Raw genomic sequence first — 25,218 nt, forward strand, 5'->3', positions numbered from 1 at the left:
AGCTGTGCCTGAGGGGACAGAGTGGCTCTCAAGAGTGATTGTGCCTAGAGTTCTCCTTGAAGGAAAGCTGGGCGAGATGGTTTCCCAGAGACTAGGCCTCCAGGGTCCATGTGCTGGGCGGAGCTATTCTATCTCATTTGTTAGAATGTGGGCCCTTCTCTGCTTCAGCACAAACTTGGAACCACCGCTTGGGAAGTCTTTCTGGTTTTAAGTGTGGCCGAGAATAATACTCGTGTTTTATCATCGTTCCTCTACCATTTGATAGAGGGGCGTCATGCTGGTCATTATATTTTACCTAGCATGCGGATGGTGGCTCTGCTACATTTTCAGATTCTTAGAGCTAGAAAATACCTAAATGTTATCTAGTCGGCTTCATGTACCTGTCACCTTTATACGAACCCTGATTGATGGTCGTATGCTCTGCCTTAGCCCCTCTTGTGGCAGAGCGGTCACTAAGTTTCTGCAGAGGGCCATGGTGAGGCCTGTGGTTTCTGGCTGCGTACCCGTTCTGGCTCTGCCTCTTGTTGGTTGCAACTGACTTTGGATCGTTATTAAATGTACGTTGTATAACGAGAGTAACAATGTGGCAACAAGAGCATCCTCATGAGGTTGTTATGAGGATCAAACGAACGAAAACCTGAAAAGTTTTTAAAATGAAGCCCAGCACATAGGTAGCAGTTAGTGAATGTCAACTGCTATTTTACTAATTCTGGCTTTATTCATCTAATTGTACAACTCTCCCAAATCCCTCATCCGAGGCTGCCCATTGTAGATGTTGAAAGGAGCTTTGTTTAATTACATTTCCTTTTAGACAAGTTGCAGGTTATACATCCTGGGTGCTCTGTTGTTCCTCGCCCCGTGTTTAGATCGTGTTTCAAAGTCCAGATCATGGGCTCTTGTGTATGGATAAAATGACTTCCCATGGTGTACTTTCTTCTTAGTAACCACATTTTGCTCTTGATGCCTTTCTTGGAATTTACTGTTATTCCAAATTTTATGTACTGGTACCATTGGGGTCAAGGAATTGTGGAGTAATGTATGAGAAATAGGAAGAGAATATTTTAACCCTCAAATGTTTGCAACTCTTATCCAAGGCCAGTGATTACAGCTTCTTTAGCTTATCAAGGAATATATGACCATTCCTTTCCTCCCAAAAAGAAAAAAAAATCTCTGAATGGAAAGAGAGGTTAAATTGAACTGCCTACTGGAAAATTCTAATCATGGCTAAATCCCTTCTCATTTAAAGACATTTCATTTTATTTTATTTTTTAAATACAGTTTTTTGAAGTGTAGTTGACACAGTGTTAATTTCTGCTGTATAGCACAGTGGTTCAGTTATACATACATACATATAAATCTATCTAAGAATATTACATGTATCCATATTTTTTCATCCCATTGTTGTGTTGCGATGTATGTATCTAGATGTAGTTCTCAATCTCATAGCTGCACAGCCAGATCTCACTGTAAATCCACTCCAAGAGCAATACTTTGCATCCATTAACCCCAAGCTCCCGATCTCTCTCACTCCCTCCCTCTCCCCCCGGGCAGCCACATGTCCATTCTCCAAGTCTATGATTTTCTTTTCTGTGGAAATGTTCATTTGTGCTGTGTATTAGATTCCAATTATAAGTGATAGCATCTTGTATTTGTCTTTCTCTTTCTGAGTGTTTTCACTCAGTATGAGAGTCTCTAGTTCCATCCATGTTGCTGCCAATGGCATTATTTTGTTCTTTTTATGGCTGAGTGGTATTCTATTGTGTATATACACACCACATCTTCCTAATCCAATCGTCTGTCGATGGACATTTGGTTGTTTCCATGTCTTGGCTATTGTGAATAGTGCTGCAATGAGCATGCGGGTATATGCGTCTTTTTGAAGGAGAGTTTTGTCCGGATATATGCTCAAGAGTGGGATTGCTGGGTCATAGGGTAGTTCTATGAATAGATTTCTAAGGTACCGCCATAGTGTTCTCCATTAAAGACATTTTAAAAAGAAGAAATGATAGGTACAATATATTTTCAGAGTAAGAAAAAGAAAGCAACACCTGAAGTGTTTCGAAGAACAATGTGTTTGTGCAAATAACCTAAGAAAGTGAACAGCATTTCTTTTTGGTCTTTTTCGGGCTGCCCCCTCAGCACATGGAAGTTTTCAGGCGAGGGGTTGAATCAGAGCTTCAGCTGCTGGCCTCTACCACAGCCAGAGCAATGCCAGATCCAAGCTGCATCTGTGACCTACACTGGAGCTCCCAGCAATGCCAGATCCTTAACCCACCGAGAGGGGCCCAGGATCGAACCCATGTCCTCATGGATACTAGTCGGGTTTGTTACTCCTGAGCCACAATGGGAACTCCCCCAATTTTTTTTTAATAAATTATCTTTCACATTCTTAAGATACTACAAAAAATACAGTGAGTCAGACAAAAATTTAGATGAAAATGAAACTGCCCTGGACACAGAGACATAAATGAATAAAGACACCCCCCACACACAGAATAAAGAGATTTTAATTGACATTTTTTTAGACAGTTAACATCAGAAAAATATATTTGTAGGAAAAGTAAAAGGATAAGCATTTCTCATAAACGAGAACTCCTATAAGACTATCAGCAGATTGATCAGCAGAGACCTTGCAGGCTAGGAGAGAGGGGAATGACATATTCAAAGCCTGAATGAAAAAAACCTGCCAACCAAAAATAATTTACTCAGCAAATTTGTTCTTCAGAAGTGAATGTGAGATAAAGACTTTCCCTAACAAACATTGAGTTGAGAGATTCTATCACCACTAACCTGCTTTCCAAGAAATGCTGAAAGGAATTCTTCCAGCAGAAATGAACGGTCACTAAGTAGCCACATGAAAATATATAACACACTGGAAAGCATAGAGTCAGATTCAGAAACTTCTAATTCTGTAATGTAGTGGTGTGGTAACCACTTAATGCTAGTTAAAGGACAGAGGTATTGAACATAGGAGTTGCCGGGAGTTCCCATTGTGGTGCAGTGGTTAACGAATCCTACTAGGAAGCATGAGGCTGAGGGTTCGATCCCTGGCCTTGCTCAGTGGGTTAAGGATCTGGCATTGCAGTGAGCTGTGGTGTAGGTGGCAGATGCTGCTCAGACCCCGTGTTGCTGTGGCTCTGGCATAGGCCAGCAGCTACAGCTCTGATTAGACCCCTAGCCTGGGAACCTCCATATGTCGTGGGAGTGGCCCTAGAGAAGGAAAATAGACAAAAATAAAAAATAATAATAATAAATAAAAATAAAGCAGGAGTTCCCGTCATGGGTCAGTGGAAACAAATCTGGCTAGTATCCATGAGGACACCAGTCTGATCCTTGGCCTTGCTCAGTGGGTTAAGGATCTGGTATTGCCATGAGCTATGATGTAGGCCAGTGGCTACAGCTCAGATTCATCCCTACCCTGGGAACCTCCATATACTGTGGGTCATGTGGTCCTAAAAAGACAAAAAAAAAAAAAAAACCCAAAAAACAAAAGAAGTATTAAAAATAGCTATAGGCAAAATAATTTGTTAATAGGTACACAATTTAAAAAGAGAGAAATTCTGACATTAAATACATAAAGGGACGGAGTAAAAGAACAAGGTTTTTGTATGTGATTTAAGTTACATGGTTATCAGTGTAAAATAGACATTCATATACATTTTATATCTGTATGATGTTTTAGGTAGGCCTTGATAACCACATGGTAAAAATCTATAGTTAATTCACAAAATATAAAGAGGAGGGGATAACAGTGTACCACTATGGAAAATCATTAATGGAGAAAGGAAGGAAGCAAGAGCGGAAGAAAGGAACAAGGGGACTACAAAATAGCCAGAAAACAACCCATGATAAATCTTTACCTGTCAAAATTGCTCTAAATATAAATGGATTGCATTCTCCAGTCAAAAAGCCTAGAGACGCTGAGTGGATAAAAACACCTGATTCAACTGTATGCTGAGACCCACTTCAACTTTCAGAGTACACATAGGTTCCACATGAAGGGATGCCTAAGCTCTTCCTTGCAAATGGAAACCAAAAGAGAACAGAGATAGCTACATTTATACTGAAAAATAGACTTTAAGACAAAAATGGTAACAGGAGGAGAAAGGTCATTGCATGCTGCTGAGGAAGTCAGTCATCCAGAAGATACAGCAGTCATAAATATACATGCACCCAACGCTGGAGCTTCTAAATATATTAAGCAAATACTAAGAGGTCTGAAGAGAAAACCAGACCACACTTGACGTGGCCATCTGGGTCCGTGAAATGAGTGGACATGGGATACTGCGGCAATGCAGAAATGAGTTGGCTCTCGACATATTCCTCTTGCCCCCACCCACCCCTGAAGCACAAAATGTGAAGAAGATCTGTTCTGTCTGCCAGCAAAAGAGACAGAGATGGCAGATGGCTATGTGGTAGAGTCCCTGAAGGGAAGGTCCTGATCTTAGCTGGCAAGTGAGCCTGATGCCAGTAGCTGAGAGGGGCTACCATTGAGTCTTGACAGGAATGGACACCGACTCTGTCTGGTCTGGGATTTGCTTTCCCAGTTATCGAGGCAAATATTCATCGTGTCATAAAAGGACTGGTCCAGAGCTGTAGTACCACGTTGGACAGCCAGCTGTTACTTCCTCATACGGATGAACACATTTCCCAGCCCATGCTGCTCAGCAATGGGCAGAGGGGTGTCCTTCTCGGAGTGCTGTGTTCATGGAGAATTGGAATGAGCCGCTGAAAGAATGGTTGTCCAAAATGAGGGGAGATAAAGGGATGAAGGGCTGGCTTATACACCCTCATGAGTGTGTGTTCGCCTTCGGTGTGAAAATGAATGGGGCTAGAGGAGTGTGGGTACTGGATAGGTTTCTGTTTTCCTGGTGGATCTGGGGAACAGGAGGTGAGCTAGTATGCCTAGGCAGCTTTTGACAAAGGAGGTGTACTCTGGTACAATGATGAAGCTTTTTTCTCCCTTTCCCACCTTACCTTGATTCCCCACTCCCCCCAACCCAACGTGATAAGTGGTCCCAGGACCAGGGCTGCAAGTACCCGGCCCCGAGGCAGGGATAATTCCTGTGCCAGCAACTACATGCTAAAATCTGAATTTAGGATTCCTAAGAGTCTGATAGAGTGGATTGTACTGTGATCTGGCAACACGGATTGTCTAAGAGATCAGACTAGCTCACTCATTCTATACCTATGTAACCTTACCCTGTCTGAATAGAAGTGGACTGAGGGGGAGGGACTTGCTAGACTAGTATTGCTTTCTACAACCTGACCCAACACAGTGGCGTAACCTAATGTCTCTTTCAAAGGTGGATACGTTAGGGTATAATAGGGAGAAGGTGAAATATTAGCAGATAAGAAGGCATGAACACATTGATTGTGTAGTGAGGGAATCCAACATGACATTAACACCTGGAAAGAGGTGTAACCCCGTCCAAGGTCACACTCCTTGCCGCACAATGGTCAACCATAAGTTGCGAGACAGGATGTTGGGGGAAGGAGAATCAACTTTATTCAGGAAGGCAGTGAAAGGAGAAGAGGGAGGACCAATGTCCTCAAGAACCATTTCAATTTGGGGTAGAGTTCAAGCTTCTTCTATGCTAGGGGAGGGGGACCCTCAAAGGGGTTAAGGTCAGAAGATGACTGACAACAACAGACACCTGGGCACCACCAAGTGTCTGAGGAGGGTTGTGGAACCTCTTTGTTCTTGGTCAGTTGACATAAGTCTGGTCACGATGTTCCTATAAATCTTGACAGTTGCTATTTTTGTTGCTACCTTCTATCTCCCTGTAGGAGACAGGTTTTGGATAAGGGGCTGTTTGTATAAAGTTAAGCAGTAATCAGAATTCTTCTCGTGGTTAACATGTCTGTGCATGGCTCAGCAGAAGCATGTGACTCAGAGCTGAAAGGAGCAGAAGAGGTAGATACAAAAGGGAGTCAGAGGAGCCAAGCTTCTTCTACACACAAGAGGCACTTGGGGGACCTGCGGGGTCTGTCTTTGGGAGGACCCCATAGGGTCCTGATTGGTCACAAGGTACAGAGCAAAAGATGATGTTGCCTCATAGCACCATCGTACCAGATGCTTGAAAGGGTGAAGCCACGTGTTGCTGATACCATGGCTGCTTTTGGACATGCCAAGAGCTAGTGGAAGCCAGCAGACCTGAGTGGGCATGTCCTGAGAGATGAAAGGGGGCTTCTGGTAAGGGGGAGGACATTGGGGATGGACTTCTAAGTGACTGCAGTCTCCAATGTTGCCTCACATTGCTCACGAGGAGATTCTCTGGCTGAAGAGTTTCCCCAGGGCAGCCTTCATGTCCTGGTTTCTCAGACTGTAGATGAAAGGATTTAACATCGGGGTCACGGCAGTGTACATCACATTCAAAACTGCATCCTTGAGGCTGTGACTAGTCAGAGGGCGGAAGTACATGCCCATGACTGTCCCATAATACAGAGAAACAACTGTGAGGTGGGACCCACAGGTGGAGAAGGCTTTGCGCACACCCTTGGTGGATGGAACTCGTAGGACCGTGGAAAAGACCTGAACATAGGAGATGACGATGCATAGTAATGGCAAGGAGAAAACACTAGCCCCTAGGTACATCATCTTCACATTGAAGTGGATGTCAGAACAGGACAGCTTGAGCAAAGAGGCAATGTCACAGTAGAAGTTGGCCACTTCCTTGTTTGCACAGAAGGACAGACGAGCCATGAGCAGAGTGTGGGGGACAGCATTGGCATTTCCCATCACCCAAGACCCAACAAGTAGGAGGACACAAGCCCGTGGGCTCATGACTGTTGTGTAATGAAGTGGGCGGGTGATGGCCACAGCACGATCATATGCCATAGCAGCCAGGATGTAGCTATCTGTGTTAGCCAAGGCTATCATGAAACACATTTGTGCCATGCATCCTCCAAAGGAGATGGCTTTGCTGCCAGCAAGATGATTGGCCAGTGCCTTAGGGATGGTTACAGAGCAGAAAAAGATGTCAACAAACGAGAGATTGGCGAGAAGAAAATACATGGGGTTGTGAAGGCGAATCTCAGAGCAGATGGCCAAGATGATGAGCAGGTTTCCAATTAATGTGATGGGGTAAATGAACAGGAAAAGGAAGAAGAAGAAGTTTTCCTGTTCCTTCTGACCGCTAGCTCCCAGAAGGATGAAGTCCAGGTTGGAGGACTGGTTGTCTTCTCTCATGGATCCTTTAGTAGAAAAGGGAGAGGAATCCAGAAGTAGTTGTGAACTGCTGTGTGTAATGAGCTTCTTAAGCCACCACCTTGGACTCGTGTGGTTGCTATGTCTATACCTGGGCTTCCTAAAGCCAAAGATAGGCAGAACACTGGGGGAAGAACATCCCTGTTGGTCAGTGGAACAAATTGACAATTAGTGCTGGACACCCACGTGTAAAACGTGAGTAATGGGTGTATCAGAAATGCCCATCCCCTCCAAACCCAGCCCCATCACCCAAACACCTAGGGATCAATCATCTAACAATTATGTTCAATTGGATGTGCTAGAAACTTTGTTAGACTTTGAGGCAAAATCATAAATTGGGGAAAATACAGTTTGTTCATCCATTTGTTCCTCCATGGCATAGTCTTTGTTCTCAAAGACCTTACAACTTCATGGAGAAGCCATAGTCACATGCTAATCTTACTGTCTGTGAAAAGGAAAGGATAGCTGAATAGGAAGGTGGAGTCGCAGGGTAGAATGAGCCTGTGTCCCTAGCTCTCTGCATCCAGGAAGGCCACCCACCAACAAGGACACCCACTAGGACTGTTACATAAGAGAGAAATATACTTTATTCTGTTTTAACCATTAGATACTGTGCACATACTTGATAGTATAGTCCAAGACATCCTAAATAATTCACTGTTTTTTCTAGAGAGACCTCTACTCAGTAATTACTTCTATTTGTAATTAAGTTAACTATGAATTCTCAGGGTCTCCAGTAGTACACATTGGAATTATGTGCTGGGCACAGAGGAAGCAGGTAAGAATACCGTTCCCCTAAATATGATGTATTCCTTTCCATCTCTGCTCCTAAATGAATGAATTTTTCTCTCTTGAAATTCCCTTTTTCATTTATACACAGAATCATACTATCTCAGAGTTGAGAAGGTTCAGTAAACAGAAGGGCTTAGAAATTGTGGTTGGCTGACAGAGTAGAGAGTGCAATAGTGACCGAGGCTTAGCCACATGGCAGACTTAGCTGATATTGACATGTCCCATTGCTATTAAGACCACAGAATTTCTACAAAAATTATTCAAGAAAAGGCACATAGCCAACCTAAAGGAAAGAAATGGAATCACGTACACTTGAGAAAGAAAGAAAGGAAAAACCCCCTCAGAGCCAGAGTTGTAAGCCAGAGGTGATGCTGTGGTGGACCCTGGGAGATGTGGCTACATAGTCAAAGGAAGCAGAGAATTTGTTTTGAGCCTTCTGCGTAGCACCTGAGCACTGGAAGCAATCTTTGCCATATAAGAATTGGAAATGAAAGAACAAAATGGATAGAATTCACGTTTGTCTATAAAGGAAATCCAGGAGGCTCTTGAGATGAACTAAGAGGGTTCAGCAAGTTTGTCTGGTATAAATCAATATTAAAACAATAATGTGGGAGTTCCCTTCATGGCTGAGGGGTTAAGGAACCCGACCAGGATCCATGAGGATGCGGGTCTGATCCCTGGCTTTGCTCGGTGGGTCAAGGATCCGGTGTTGCCGTGAGCTGTGGTGTAGGTCGCAGACACAGCTCAGATCCTGCATGGCTGTGGCTGTGGCACAGGCTGGTAGCTGCAGCTGCCACTTGACTTCTAGCCAGGGAACTTCCATATGCCGTAGGTGTGGTCCTAGAAAGCACAAGACAACAACACACCCAACAACAACAACAAAACACCTCAGTAATATTGGTACACTAAATTGCACACTATCATTTTAAAAGACTTCCTATTCTCGATAAGAACAGGAATTTAAGGACTCTAGAAACAATTCTAATAACCAGGGTCCAAGACATTAAAAATTGCAAAACTGAATGACAATAAGAATAGCTAAGCAATGTGGAGACAAGGTCGTGAAAAGGTGAATTCTCCTCCAGGTAAGGTATGAACTCACCACAAGCCCAGTCAAAATACCACAGGTTTCTTTTAAGCATGGAATGTAGTCAACTGAGTCAACAACTCATGTGGAAGCACCAAGAGCCAAGGAGATGTAAGACAATTTTTAGGAAAGTAAAGAGGGAAGAAGAGCACTATCAAGTATGAAAGGGGTTTCTTCAGGTACTTAATGTGGCAGATCAGTACTGACATAGTGATGGACAAATACAGCTATGTGACCCTCCAGAGAGCCTACAAACACATGAATTTATTTGTTAGAAATTGTTGCCTGACACTGGTTGGTGTAGAAGTAAGCTGGGCACAGTTGGACTGACTGTTTAGTAAGGAGTACTAGGATAATTGGATATGTTTAAAAATATGAAAAACAATTCTTAATGGATTAATTGTGGAAATCAAAATGTCAACAACTTGAGAAGGAAATACATTTATGATAGGTGCGAATTTATTCATTTAGCGGTTTTGTTTTTTGTTTTGTTTTTTTTGTTTTGCTTTTTCCAGGCTGAACCTGTGGCATATGGAGGTTCCCAGGCTAGGGGTCTAATCAGAGCTACAGCTGCCAGCCTTCACCACAGCCACAGCAATGTGGGATCCGAGCTGCATCTGTGATCTACACCACCGTTCATGGCAATGCCAGATCCTTAACCCACTGAGCAAGGCCAGGGATCAAACCTGCATCCTCAAGGAGACAATGTTGGGTCTTTAACCAGCTGAGCCATGACAAGAACTCCAGGAAGTTATTTCCTTACCCAGGCACAAAATACACAAAACTGGAGTTCCCGTCATGGCACAGTGGTTAACGAAACTGACTGGGAACCATGAGGTTGTGGGTTCGGTCCCTGCCCTTGCTCAGTGGGTTAATGATCCGGCATTGCCCTCAGCTGTGGTGTAGGTTGCAGACGCGCTCGGATCCCGCATTGCTGTGGCTCTGGCGTATGCCGGCGGCTACAGCTCTGATTCGACCCCTAGCCTGGGAACCTCCATATGCCGTGGGAGGGGCCCAAGAAATAGCAAAAAAAAAAAAAAAAAACAATAGATAACACCACAGAAACTATTGTAAATTTTGATTCTTTGGAATTTAAAATGTTTGTGCTAAATAGACAATGTAAAGGAAGGAGGAAGACACATCACAGACTTAAAGAAGTATGTGCTATGCACATGGTAGTAGGGGATTGGTATTCGGAAAACAGAAGATTACTGCCGACTGAAAGGAAGACCAAAACCCATGGGAAATAATTGACAACAGACTTAAATGGGCAAGTCATAGAAAACACTGGTATGAATGAATAAGCCAAAGAGGAGATATTCAACCAGATCAAAACAAAATTTAATGTAACATGCTTTGTCTTGGAGTGAGTGTAAAGTCTGACAATGTTAAGTAGTCGGGAAGAAATGGAAAAATTAATAAGATCACTTGGAGACCAATTATCCCATATCTGGGAAAGTGCAAAACTCTCACAGCTTTAACTAAATCAGCAATACCGCGTCTTGCTTGGACCTAAGAGAATCTCTAACACATGTGTTGCAGAAAACATTTAAAGCATGTACACTTCACACAGAAAGCTTAGAAATGGACAAGCTCTTTGTGACTTTTTCATTGATGAGTTCTATATGACAGCTAAAAAGCATGCGTTGACATTAAATAATCTTTAAAACTCATAATGTGATGGAAAAAACCAATTGGTTTTCATCATAAGGCATATCACACAGTATATGTACAATTTAACATGTAAAATAATACATGCACATGTAGGAAACATATGCATCCCGAATGGGAGTATGTTACTCATTCTAGAATAGCCATCGCCTCTGAGATGAGAGGGGTAGCATTTCCTGAAGCGTCTCCTCTGGATATCCTGCCATACACTTACTTCCAGTCTGTTCCCCAAGACTCAGAAGAAGCGTGTCCATACATCCAATATTCTCTTATCCTGTTATTTTGGTTTTTCAGTCATATTGCTCCACTGTTCTCTCAGCTGCAAAATGCTCTCTATCTCAACATCACCTCTTTCCCATTAGCTGGTACACATGGCCATTTTAGTCATTCAGTGAATGCTCCTCAATCTTGTAACTCTTTCTAGCTGCCACCCCAGTGCTTATCTAGTCTTCCTTTTAACAAACTTTGTAGAAACATCTGCTTTCTGGATCCCAACGTAAAAGTATCATATTGATTGTGTGCCCTCTTTACAGTAACCAACTGCCTACCCCTCACGTAATAGATGAATTCCAAGTTCTTTATCATGGAGAGAATCTCAGAGCATTCATTCATGAGAGGACTACTTCCAGCAAAATTTAGTTTCTATCTTTACTAAGCGCGCAGGATAAAAGCAGGAATAAATCAGTCTGGAAAGACAAGTTTGGTTAATAGTGTGGCAAATGGAGGCTTTTGAACCAAAACAAGAATTTTGTTTTTTTTTTTCATTAGGAACTAAGAATCACCATCCCTGCTCGCTGAGAAAGTGGGCTTGTGCAAGTACACGTGGGCAAACACACACACACACACACATACACACACTTGTGTGCACACACACATGCATCTCTCTCTCCCCACCTTGTAGCCATCATGTCTTGGTAACTTGGGTCTGCAGCCAAGATTTGAGTCCTAGGTTTGCCAACCTCTCTGTGTGATTGTAGGCAACTCAATCACCTTTTTTTTCATTTGGTAAAAAGACCAAAGAATCCTACCTACCTCTTGAGGATGTGGTGGGGTTAAGGGAGGTGATGTATGTGTGCCAGTTGCCAGCCCTTCATCCCTTGATGTTGCTAAAGAGTTTCTGCTCTAACATTCACAGCATCTACCTGGAGAGCAGCTCAGACTCTGCCCCCCAAGTGGTCTTGATCCTATTCCCTTCACTCTTCTTCCATGAAGAGGGAGTTTACAGGCAGCTGGTCCAGCATCTGCTGGCATCCATTTTTGGAGGCAAGCAGAGAATGTGCCAGGGGTAGTCCTGGAGAGCGAGTCTCTGGTCCTGTGTTTCTGAAGCAGAAGAGACAGGACTGGAATAGCTTAGGAAGAAGAACCCTGAGACTCCCAACCGCAGAACAGAAGGGGCAGAAGGAGCTGTCCTGGTTAGGACCTGAAGATCAGGACTCTAGCTTTCCCCTCAAGGAAGCAAGATGGGTCGTAAGAGAGATCTAATCATGATGTGTTCACCAGATTATAAGGTCCTGAAAAGTGACTCTCCCACATCTTCATTCAGGCCAGAATCCACCTAATTGTTGAGCTGTGAACATCCTTGTATAACTATACCCTGAGGGAGGCAGTGGCTCTCAAGAATGATATTTCCCAGAGTTCTCTTCCAGGAGAAAGGATAGGCAGGATGGTTGTAGGGAGAGTATGTCTCTAGGGTCCAAGCCCTGGGCCGGCCTATTGTAAATGCTTTGTTGGCATATGGACCCTTCTCCTCTGCTGTTTTAGCACCAACTTAGAACCTCCCCTGGGGATCCAAGATTGTGGTACCAGTAAGCTATTGGTCATTGTATCAGGCTACACAGAAGCTTTTCTGATGTGAAATGTGCAAAGCAAAGGAACTGTAGTTCATCATTCCTCTAGGATTTGACTTGAGTCGGGTTTGGGTGGTAGTTAGGCCTTCTTTGTCTACCATGCTGACGGGAGGTCTCACCTGTTTTTAGATTCATAGGGATGGCATGGGCCTAGAGGTTATCCAGTCCATTTCATGTGTGTACCACCTTTATACCTGCCCTGGTGAATGGTCATTATCCTATGGCTTAGCACCTCCTGTGGCAGAGAGGTCACTCTGACTCTGTAGTGGGCCATGGTGAGGACTCTGAGTTCTGGCTGGATTTCACTCCAGGCTCCTCCACTCACTGCCTATAACTGACCTGGGACAGTTCTGGGACATAATTCCTCGTCTTTCAAATGGGAGTAATACTAATACCCTCATAAAGTTGTTGTGCGGATCAAATGCATTAATATCTGGCAAATCCTTATAGCAGAGCCTAGCACATAGTTAGCACTAAAAGTCAATGCCAACTGTAACTGGTATTTCATTAACTCCTATTCCACTCATGTATTTGTTAGAACCTCTCCAAAACCTATCAGACTATGTGCACATGGGAAATGATAAAACAGCATTTAATTACTTTTTCCTCTACCCAAGTTTCAAGTCACACCATTCGTTTGCTCTATTGTTACCTGCCCTGTGTTCAGATCCACAACACATATGTTAGTCCCTGCTGCATCCAGCCCTGCAGGGAGAGCGTGATACAACAAAGCACATAGGACTCCTGTGCATCTAGAAAGTCCCCAGGCTTTAGTCCACATGGCCTGTATTAGGGAAGGTGACACAGGGTAATGAGCAAAATCAGGTGCAGGTCATAATAAAGCTCTCTCTTTGTGGTTGTGCTTTTGCACATGTGCCAAATTTGTTGACTGCATCATTCAGCAGTTTCAGTGGTGTCCAACATCTCCCGTGTTTGTATGTATTTGTTGCGTAAGAACTGTCTTAGTAAATTTTGATTGCAGAGCATTCATCTGGTGTCTGTGGATCAATCCAGTTCTGCAGACCATGTCCGCAGCAGGTCTCCAAGTTGAACAGTCACACTCAGGGGATTGTGGGGGGGGGGTCTGTCTCCATCTTCCTGGGAACCTATTATTCCAGCCTTTGGTTATAGGGATGGGGCAACGGTGCTCTCTTCTGTAGCTACTTCCTGCTGGCTGGGGTGACGAGTACTGTGTGGCTGGACATGGTAGGTTCCTACTGTAGAGACTGGGAAAAAAAGAAAAATAAGGTTAAACAGAGGTTTGGAATGTAGGTTGGTAACTGGTACTGTTGAAGGAGGAGTGTCGTTTTATCCAAGTAGGTCTTAATGATTGATGTGCTATTAAGACATAACAGGAGTTGGATATGGCATTAAGACATAGCTATCGGTCCGTATACATGTTGTCTCCTTTCTGTTGTTATAAGAGGGGCGCTTGAAAATGTAAGGTTGCAGCTGCCAGCTGATGCTGATTCTTACTTTGAGAACAGCTGGTGGCATCAAATCTGACAGGGTACATAAAGCTTAAAGTTCTTGGCGTTCCCATCATGGCTCAGTGGTTAACAAATCCGACTAGGAACCATGAGTTTGGGGGTTTGATCCCTGGCCTTGCCCAGTGGGTTAAGGATCCGACATTGCCATGAGCTGTGATGTACGTCAGAGTTGCGGCTTGGATCCCCTGTTGCTGTGGCTGTGGCATAGGATGGTGGCTACAGCTCCGATTCGACCCCCCATATGCTGCAGGAGCAGCTCTAGAAATGGCAAAAAGCCAAAAAAAAAAAAAAAAAAAGCTTAAAGTTCTTAGCACTACAAAGACTTGTCTAAAATTACTCCCATACTATTTTCTCATATGACCTTGGATGTCTGACCCACAGCTACTCTATTCTGCCTTTTTCCTCTGCTAGCCAATGCAGATGCCACTGCAAATGATTTCGGTTTTTCTGGATATGAAAAGATATACGAATTTGGGTCCAAAAAATCCTTACCTGAAATCTAACTCTCTGGAGGCCTGTCCTGTTGGTTTTCCCAGAGCACCGAGTGCCTCCCTCCTGATCGCCACGCTGGGCCCTGTTCAGGGGGTGCTGCAGGGCGGCAGCTGCAGTGGCTCACGTTTTCCTCCATGCAGAGGCTGATGGTAAGAGCCAAACTTCAGTTCACAGTGTTTCCTCATGGTCACAAGCTCAACCATAGTTTTGAGAGGCATTTCGTGACCATTTCGTCCCACGGAGCTAGGAATGAACATTCCTAGATCTGGCAAAGATTTTGCTGACGGGCAACTCAACATGCCATGACTGGACGAGGCCTTAGTAACAGTTGCCAAAAAGTCTCTGGACCACCTATCTTCCTAGTCTGTTATGGTCCAGGAAAATATCCCCCCTTGTTGCATTTTCCCATATTTAGAAATCCCTGATGTCATAGGGAACTGTATGCCATTTTATCAGAGATTTCAGTTACAGATTTGGAAATGCAAGAAATAGCAGTTTTGTGAAAACAGTTAATACAAATGTAGATAGCAGTATTAGTAAAGTCATAAAGGAAAATGTAAGTTAAGAGCTTTCACCCTGTTCAGCTGGCTTAGTCGTTTCTTATCTTTAAAGGAAATTATATACTGGCTTTGTCCATTCGGCCTAATTTCCTAGTGTTACTAGGCTGGTTTTTCCTAAATGGCTTAATTGTTCCCAACATCAAGGAGGCTTTAGAGTCAAATTAATAGAGCCTGGCATCCCCTGGCTGTAAGTCTCACTTGTTGCTAATTGACCTTGAGTAACATTAAAATAAAACATATTTATGGAGTTCCCGTCGTGGCTCAGTGGTTAACGAATCCGCCAGGGAACCATGAAGTTGCGGGTTCAATCCCTGTGCCATGCCCAGTGGTTTAGGGATCTGGCATTTCCGTGAGCTGTGGTGTAGGTTGTAGACGCAGCTCCGATCCTGCATTGCTGTGGCTCTGGCGTAGGCTGGTGGCTACAGCTCTGATTAGACCCGTAGGCTGGGAACCTCCATATGCCTCAGAAAGCGGCCCTAGAAATGGCAAAAAAAAAAAAAAAAAAAAAAAAGAAACAAAAAACCATATTGACGGCCTGGGTTAGAGCAGGCTTTTAACTGGCTAGGTGAGGGGATCTCACCTAATACCATCAATAAGAGCTTTGGAAGGGAGAAACCCATCAGGGTAAATCAGACGTAAAACAACCATATGAGGCAGGTGTGGCGATCTGGGACAGTGATCTACTTCTGATGTTGGCTTCTTTTGGTCCATGCATTGGGGTTTTTCTCATTAGAGCCTTGTTTTAGGGTGAGTTTGAAGTCAGTCATTCTGTCTATACCCCAGTCCAATGTAGAGGCCCTTCTCAAGTGAGACATATAAATTTAAGAGGTAATTTTCTTCACTTTCCTTGTGCATGTGGCACTTAGAAATTCCTGATAAGAAACCTTTTAGGCTGGAGACAACCCCTTAAATGATACTTTTCCAGACTGTGTATATAGTCCCCTGGTTATCCTGGGACATCTGATATTTGCCCAGAGACAGATTACAGCAATCAGCTTCAGAAAAAGCTTCGATTATTGTCCTTAATACCTCAAAGGTTATAATGAGGTAACAGAGGCAAAGAACTATTTGGGAGGTGAGTTTTAGACAGTCATCTCAATACACAAACCTAGAATATGAGTCAAAACAGTCTTTTTCTTTAAAACTACCCTCATTTTCACCAAACGTAGCCAAATTAGGACTGTAGAAAGTCTCCCCCAAATGGAAAACACACTATTTCTTTTTCATTATTGGGATTTCCAGGGAGCCGGGAGGAGCCAAGCAGCTGTCTTAGATTTCCCACAGCCCTGACTTCAGAAAACCTTGTAACAGAGACCGAATCCAAATTCAAGTTTTGCACGAGCTTACTTTTAAAACTAGTTTACTGAAATTTTAACCTTAGTCCTGACCATGCCCCAAATTCTTCTCATTGTCCACTTCCCACAAACATTCCATCACTTCTTGTATCCATATTATTCTGCCCCCATCTTTCCCTTCAAAATAACAAGCTATAAGACAGACGGACTTTCTTTTCTCTTAATAAAATGCCATTACCTTCCTCCATTCAACCTAGGTACAATAAGGTATTATACGTAATGTTGGTAACGCTGAAGACATGTCTATATTAGATCAACACACTTTCATCTTAAGGTCTCACAATGAATATCGAATTTTTCCCCAGCTCACGTGAACCAAAAATTAATTGACTTTAGGTATTTTGAGAAGTTATGTAAGCACTTAATTTCCTTCAAGCCAACTAAGTAGAGGTCTTTTATGAATTCATTTTGGCAATGCCATACATGCACGATACACCCAAAGACGCATACAAACAAGCAAAACAGAGACCTCCTATTTCCCATTTCAAAGGTTTAGCCACAAATAAGGTACAACTGTGTAAAATTGTCAGTTCCAGGAGACGCTGGATTCAAATTTATGCTCCTGCAAGGGTTCCAAAATGTGCCTTTCTACACCCGACGTGGATTAAACAGAAACGGAAAGAGAGGCCCTAGACTGATGGGCGCACTTTAAATTTGCTCCGACATGATGCCAACATTCTGGGCGCACAGTACCTTCATCTGGAAACCAAGGATCATACTGAACCATGGCTTAAACAACTCCTCTATCTTAGACTCTGTTCCCCAGGCCCCTGACGGTTTTGTCCTACATTTAAGTAACTGAGTATAATGTTGACTTTCTTGTGATGGATTCTTCCCCATTGTTATCCTGGTTTAAAGTTTCTACTTGCCACTCACAGTCATGACTCCGTGGAGTGCAAGGCTACTGTTTCCACCGTCTGTAGTAGTTTCACCTCTTCCTGCTCATGGCGACCTTCTCTTCCAGCCCCACGTTGAGCACCACTCTGCTGTGTCCAGCGCTGCAGGGCAGTGGGGAATCCTGGAAGAGGGAGGGCGAAGTAGAACAAAGCACACAAGACTCTTTTGCATGTAGGAAGTGGGGGGCCAGAAGGCACTCTGTTCTGCAGAACAAAGGCCCTTGGCTTTAGCCCACATGACTTTAATTAGGGAAGGTGATGTAGGTTAATGAGCAAAATCAGGTGCAGGTCATGCTAAAGCTCTCTCTTCGTGGTTGTGCTTTTGCCCATGCGCCAAATGTGTTTACTGCATCGTTCAGCAGCTTCAATGGTCTCCAGCAAGGGTCCAGGACCTGGGCTCCCCAGACAAAGGTAAGGTGACATCTTACTTCTGATTTTATTTACCTGAGGCCTCTCTCTTTTTTCTTGATGAATCTGGCTAAATGTTTATCAGTTTTGTTGAGCTTTTCAAAGAATCGGGTTAGTTTCCTTGACCTTTCATATTGTTTTTAAAGTTTCTGTTTATTTTGGTCCTGATCTTTATGATTTTCAGTTTTACATGAACTTTTGGATTGTTTCTTCTTCTTTATCTAGTTGCTTTAGTTGGAAGATTTGATTGTTTATTTGAAATGTTTAAATGTGTGTCCTGAGGTAGGCCTGTATCATTATAAGCTTCCCTCTTAGAATGCTTTTGCTGCCTGCCGTAGATGTTGGCATGTTGTATCCATTTTCATTGGTCTCAAGGTATTTGTTGCTTTTCTCTTTGAGTTCTCTGTTGACCCATTGCTTGTTTAATAGTATGTGTTTAGTATTTGTGGGGTTTTTTTCAGCTTCATTCTTATAGTTGATTTCTGGCTTCATCATGTTGTGATCAGAAGTGATGCTTGACATGCTTCCAGTATTGTTAAAGTTATTGAGACTTGCAGTGGCCTAACATGGGATCCATCCTGGAGACTATTGCATGTGCGCTTGAGAAGAATGTATATTCTGATGCTTTTGGAAAGTAGATATGCTCTGCTACTTTTGGATGGAATCTATTGTATATATCTATTAAATCTGTCTGCTCTCTGAGTTCCCATTGTGGCACAGCCGAAATGAATCCGACTGGGAAGCATGAGTTTGCAGGTTCGATCCCTGGCCTTGCTCAGTGGGTTAATGATCTGGCATTGCCATGAGCTGTGGTATAGGTTGCAGATGTTGTTTGGATCTGGCATTGCTGTAGCTGTGGTGTAGGCTGACAGCTTCAGCTCCAATTTGACCCCTAGCCTGGGAACCTCCATATGCTGTGGGTGCAGCCCTAAACAACATAATAAATAAAATAAAATAAAAAGGGATAGCTTGAGGGGTTGTGATTAGCATATGCACACTGTGGTATATGGAATGACTGGCCAACAGGGACCTGCTGTATAGCACAGGGAACCCTGCCCAATATTCTGTGACAATTTGTGTGGGAAAAGAATCTGAAAAAGAATGGATGCGTGTACATGTCAAATTGAAGCACTTTGTTGTGCAGCAGAAATTATCACAACATTGTAAATCAACTATAAAAACTTTTAAAAATGCAAAAAAGGGGCACAGTTCTGGAGTTGCCACTGTGGCACAGCCCATTAAGGATCTGACGTTATCACAGCTGTGGCATAGGTTGCAAGTGTGGGAACGATTTGATCCCCGGCCTGGGATGTCGTCCAGGTTAGCCATTTTAAGACAACTTCATGTATATTCTAAGACGGAGCTTTTCCTTTCTAGCTTTTCTTTTCTTTTTCTTTTCTGAAAGAAGAGCAAGGCAAGCACTGGCCACAGAGATGGTGGGGTGGGGCTATGATGGGTCTCAACTCTGATGACACGTGTAGCAGCTGCACTTAGAGGAACAAGTGCAGAGACAGAGACCCACTCTGGGAAGGGAAACCACTGGTGACCCAGGAGCTGACTTTCATCAGGCATCTGCAGTAGAGCCACAAGCGTGTTCAGAGTGTGGAGTTTTCTAGCACCCACTGCCCCCAGTGCCCCTCAGTCCTCAATGTCTTCCCACTGAAAGCTCACAGACCATCGTGTCCCAGTAGTCATCCCTCTCTCCATCCCTCCACCAAGCTTATAGTGACCTTCTCATAAAAGTTCTGAGAAAAAAATCTACCCAAGTGAGAATGTCCATGACTTCATACATTTTCTACTGGCTCAAGAGGTGATTTCCTTCACACAAAATATCCTAATTGAGCAGAGGCTTTTTGTGGCTTCAGTAAAGTGCCATTTCAGACATCGTTGACCAAAGGAGATCATTTTGATGGACGGGGTAGCTCTCTAGATCAGCCCAAGAGCCAGGCAGATAATAACATTTCTGAAAGGAAATCCCAGAGCTACGAGACCACTTCCTTCCCCCTTCTCAGCAGCTGCTCCTGAGGGGACGTAAAGGGCATGGAATAATTACTAAGCTCCAAGCTCCCACAGAGGGCTCATTTGGAGGCTATCTGCGAAGTAGTGAAATAGCACAGATTCCCTTATAGCCCAGGGCTGAGAACCCTAAGGTTATGCCAGAGGTCCTGGTGTTGATGAATGGAAACATCCCCATCAACAACCCGGGAGCAGAGGCAGGCATCCTGGACCTGAGCCTGTTCGTATGTTCATTGTTGCACATAGGAATAGCCTTTGAGTGCTTGAGAAGGGTTTTATTTTAATTTCCAGTGTTGTAGCACATTGAGGAAGGGGCAGTAGGTCATCAGGGTAGATCTCGGGCAGGAAGGTAAGCTCCGCAGCTGGGGTAGAACACAAGCACCAACACAGCCCAGTGTGTGTTTGTACAACAGCTAGCACAGACCAGGCTATCCTAGTGCAGTGAGGGTTATGAAGATAAATAAGGCATACTCTCCATCTGTGAAATGTCAAAGTCAAGTACGAAAGAAAAGCCCTAGAACTGGTTAAGAAAAGTATAATGAAATCTTGACCTTGTACTGTTTGGGAGGAAGGATGATGTAAACCCAAAGTGTTTTTGACCAGAAGACAAGAGGTCCCCTAGGAAGTTTATGGGAGCCACCAAATTGGGGGGGGGGCACACAGAAAATAGGTGGTGGGGGAGAGCAGGTAAGAGAGGGTCTCTGCAGGCTTGATGAGTCCAGAACGGCTCTACAAACAAGGACAGCAGGGGTATTTAGAACCACCCTCTCTGGACAGGGCGAATGGACTGGTGAGAGAAGTTTCTTTGACACACTGAAAATCCCAGGGTGAATCCTTTAGGATGACTACGGATTTAATATTCTAGCCCCCACAGGGAGACTCAGAAAGTCAGGCACTCTAAAAAAAGGGAGTCTGTTTTACAGCCAGTACAAGGTTCTGGACCTCTTGAATATAGTGTCAGTGGATAGCACCCCTCCTTCCATCCACCCATGAATTCAGGGGAGCTATGTTTTTGCTTCCCTCATGTTTATGGAACTCAGTTTTCTAAAGGTAAAATGGAGTTGAATTATGCATCTTCCTGTGTTCACACCTTCATGCACTGGTATCTATTTCTTGGACATCTCTTTGGAGCCAGGCATTATCTTAGGCACGGGGGAATCACATGATGAGCAGAACACACAAGGACCCTGACTTCTTGCGGGTTTCATTCTGGTGCTGAAGCTGGACTTAATGAAGTAGGTATAATCAGTTATAGCGGTATTGAAAGAAGGGCAGTGAAGGTTGATACTGGAACCCCCAGCAGGATGCAGAAAGCTTGAGAAGTTCTGTTAGGGACATTTGTGCTGGAACCTCAGGGAGGAGCAGGACTTGTTGGGAGGTAGTGCTAGAGAGAATGTTCCAGGCAGAAGGAAGAATAGCTGAGAACAACCAGAGATGAGGACTAGGGAGTGGAGTTGAGGGGAACCTGTGTGTTCAGGAAGCTGATGAATATCATAGTTGATGCTAGCAAAGCAGGCAGTGTTGGATTGATGGGGGTGTTGAATGGGCAGGTCCCAGAGAGACAGTCAAGGTCAGGCAGGCACTGATGGAGGAACTCAGAGCACCCAGGATGGCATCTGCTGGCCATCAGAGGGAGAGCCCTGGGTCCGAATGGACTGCTAGTTGGCCAGTCGGAAGCTATGTAAGCCCAAATGTCAGCTCTGCCTCCCTTGCTCCCTTCTAAAGCACAGGCTACAGTGCCTGGCAGTAAGAGGCACAAGAGTAAAGAGCAGATGCAGATTCTGCTATTTATCCATGTGAGACTTTGGGGCACCTCATTCTTTGAGCCACAGCTTCTGCATGAGCACAGGATTACAGCAGCGTCTGCTTCCAGTGGCTCTGGAGGGCATTTAGGGTGTTCCCGAGTTAGGGCTTCTGGTCGGACCACCTGAATGCAAGTTCCCTTCCTTTCACACTGTCTCCCCACCAACCTCCTCCCCCTTCTCCTCCACAGGGAGGCTCTGGCAGGAACCTCCTTTGCTGTTTGACTTTGTAGGAGATGCTCTTTATTGGGGGAATATCTTGCTTTGAGCCTGTCCTCAGGTCCAGCAGAGCCAGACCTGCAGCCCAGTGTCCAAGTCCTGTCCTGTCCAGGTGAAGGGGCACACCCTCAGAGGTCCCTGCATCCTGCTGTGTGTCAGGCCCTCCTCTTGCTGGCCTCTCGAGGTGTTGCTCACGCCTCTCCCCTTTTCTGCTCCTGTGTGTTGCTGTGGGGACATATTGCTGACAGATCTGCTAGGTTGTACTTTTGATAGCAGGTTTTGTCTCCCTTTCCTAAAGGAGGATTATTCACTGTCATTCTTTGCCCCGTGTCACTTTGCCCTGCCTCCCTGCATCCCTCTGCTGTCTGGTTGGCCATGAAGCTGAGTGGATATGATGTGTGCCAGTTCCACGCAAAAGCTTTACGAACCATTGTGCATTTCCATAAGCTCTCTTGCTCTTTTCTTTTTCCTTAAGTGTCCCAAATGTGGGCTGCTTCTTCAGCCTGGGTCCCAGAATGAAGAAGATGCATGAAGCAGTCCTAATCAGAGCCACATAATACTTTGAGTTGCCATGCAATGTAAGCGAGGAAATAAATCTTTGTTTTTGTGAGTCACTGAGATTTGCGGGTAGTTCAACCATGGTATGACCAAGAAAAGAATGATTACCACATTTTCTTTCTGAGTCTTTTTGAAAATGATTTTTAATTTTTTTGTCATAGCCGGTTTACAGTGTTCTGTCAGTTTTCTACCGTACAGAAAGGTGACCTGGTCACACATACATGTGTACATTCTATTTTCTCACATTATCATGCTCCATCATGAGTGACTATAGTTCCCAGTGCTCTACAGCGGGATCTCATGGCTTATCCACTCCCAAGGCAATAGTTTGCATCTATTAACCCCAGATTCCCGGTCCATCCCACTCCCTCCCCGTCCCCCTTGGCAACCACAGGCCTGCTCTCCAAGTTCATGATTTTCTTTTCTGTGGAAAAGAAAAGCTTTTGATTCTTATTTAGCAATATGCTATAGTTCCTGACATGTAGCATTATTATTATTATTTTCGAAGCATTCCGAAATTTGGGTTTTTAGTTCTTCTTTGGACCCTAGAGTTATTTGGTAGAGATATTTCAGCTATTTCCCGGTTGAAAGGCCATTTTTTCCCTGAGATTGTTCTGCTTTTATTGCCTCCTTTTCAGAGGTCATTAGTTGAATTATGGCTGCTTTTTGTCATTTATTGAAATTTTCTTTGTGGCTTCATATGGTGTCTTTTCTTCCCTATATGTTCTATAGGAGCTTGAAAGTGACGTGTGTTTATTACTATTATTGGAACACGGTGATGTGTGTGTGTGTGTGTATACACATACATATATTCACATGTCTTATTATTTTGTTTGGAAGTATCTATCCTTATTTACTTTTTCCTGTTTTTCATTTTTTAAAAGTTTTATTGAAGTGTAGTTGATGTACACTGTTGTGATAATTTCTGCTGTACTTACTTACTTTTTAACCACTTGCTCTGCCTTAGACTTTAGAGAAGGTTTTTGTCTCTTTTTATTAAAGAGTTTGTATTTCTTGTATCTTCTATAGTTTCCACTTCAAGAAAATATCTGCTGTTGTATTTAGTGCTTAGATACTATACTTTTCATGATTTCATTGTGAATGTAGGCTTTATTATTCTAAAGTAATCTGGATACAGTTTAATGGTTTTGGTCCTGATTTCTGCCTTGTTTGAGTACAAGATCACATTCTTTTTTTACATTAGCCCCCAGCTTTTGCCCACCACTTTCATTTTGTCTGAATTGCTTTACTTTAGCTGTTTCTCCTATATACAGAGTAGAATTGGGTTTTGCTTGATGAGTCAAGTTAGAGGTTTTCTTTTAAAAGGTGCATTGAGCTCTTTTATTCAAGTAGGTCTGCCGTATGATTTTACCTGTCATATTATTTTATGTCCTTTAGCATGTAGTCTGTTTCCTGTCTTTCCCTCTCACCGTGGAATGTTTTTCATTATGCTACTACCCGAATATAACATATCCCCCGTGTTTCCTCCCTTTAGACCATATCTTTGCCCCTTAGTGTAAACAACAGTAACGTTACCTTGTCACATTTATTCTCGTTTTCCACCATCCAATACTGTTTTATTAATAGTATTATCTTTTAGTTTTTCTTTATTCTCTTGAATAAACTTAAACGTCTACTTGATAGATCTGCTTATATTATATTTATTTTCTCGGAACAGTTCCTCAAAGAAAATCGGAAACTTATTATACCTTCTATTTTTTTCCTTCTTCCATTTCTTGGTGAGTTATTTCCATGTTATTAGAGATATTAATTTATGTAATATTTTGTCACCTTTAGCCACATATTCTGGTATATGTGTATATATGTGTGTGTGTGTGTGTATTTTTTTTCTAGTCTTTTTGTTGATGTAACTTCAACCCTTTCTTGATTATCCCAAACTCATATTATCATAGTTTCCACAGAAGGGCTGATGGGAGCAACATTCTGGAGTTTCCTTATGTTTTAAACTCTGCTCATAGCCCTTATATCCAAAGTACAGATTGGCTGGCATAAAATCCTTGAAGTCCCTATATATCTTTGAGTTTCGTGGGATGCTCTTTTATTCCCTTATGGCATTAAATGTTGCTGTCCTATTGATGCCAACTGATTTTTTTCCGCTTATCAGTTCCTTGACTTTTTGGATAGGGGAGGAGCAGCTGGTTGCCAGAGGCTTCTTTTTTTATTTGAAATGTCTAATAATTTTACTAAAGCATAGAGTCAGATTCAGAGTACTCTAATTCTGTAATGTAGTGGTGTGGTAACCACTTAATGCTAGTTAAAGGACAGAAGTATTAAAAATAGGAGTTCCAAGGAGTTCCCGTCGTGGCGCAGTGGTTAACAAATCTGACTAGGAAGCATGAGGTTGTGGGTTCGGTCCCTGGCCTTACTCAGTGGGTTAAGGATCTGGCACTGCCGTGAGCTGTGGTGTAGGTGGCAGACGCGGCTTGGATCCCTCGTTGCTGTGGCTCTGGCATAGGCCAGCGGCTATAGCTCTGCTTAGACCCCTAGCCTGGGAACTTCCATATGCTGCAGGTGCGGCCCTAGAAAAGGCAAAAAGACAGGAAAAAAAAAAAAAGACAACAAGCTTATGTGAGCACATGTGCCACGCACACACACATACACACACACAATATTATTTCAGGAAGTATGGAGCTGAGAACTCTTAACACTAAATCAAAACTACCCCTTCTTCATCCTATTTTCATGGATAAGGGCCCAAGAATAAGAATAACCACTGTCCCCTCGTCAGATGGAGAGTCTCTCTCTCTCTCCCCCCACCCCCATTCTGTTTTGTCCATCATCCAATCTTGAGATC

General features: G+C 43.5%; 1 protein-coding gene and 1 long non-coding RNA gene across 2 annotated transcripts; both read right to left on the reverse strand.

The window, feature by feature from the left end:
• Nucleotides 1-2,722: 2,722 nt before the first annotated feature.
• On the reverse strand, nucleotides 2,723-10,127 carry LOC146398334 (olfactory receptor 1A1-like). The gene has a single exon (XM_084985694.1). The coding sequence runs from the start codon at nucleotides 7,190-7,192 to the stop codon at nucleotides 6,263-6,265; it is 930 nt and encodes a 309-aa protein (XP_084841820.1). The 5' UTR covers nucleotides 7,193-10,127; the 3' UTR covers nucleotides 2,723-6,262.
• Nucleotides 10,128-10,408: 281 nt separating this feature from the next.
• Nucleotides 10,409-17,620, reverse strand: LOC110256087 (uncharacterized). Its single transcript, XR_014821685.1, has 2 exons — nucleotides 17,381-17,620; nucleotides 10,409-13,833 (listed from the first exon to the last, which is right to left on the reverse strand). It is a non-coding gene; the product is annotated as an uncharacterized LOC110256087 (long non-coding RNA).
• Between the last annotated feature and the right edge of the window lie 7,598 nt (nucleotides 17,621-25,218).

This window comes from Sus scrofa, chromosome 12, assembly GCF_054392235.1.
Source record: "Sus scrofa isolate SSC_HxYL_T2T_F1_AM1 chromosome 12, Sscrofa_HxYL_maternal_Yorkshire_Landrace_v2.0, whole genome shotgun sequence".
Lineage (NCBI taxonomy): Eukaryota > Metazoa > Chordata > Mammalia > Artiodactyla > Suidae > Sus > Sus scrofa.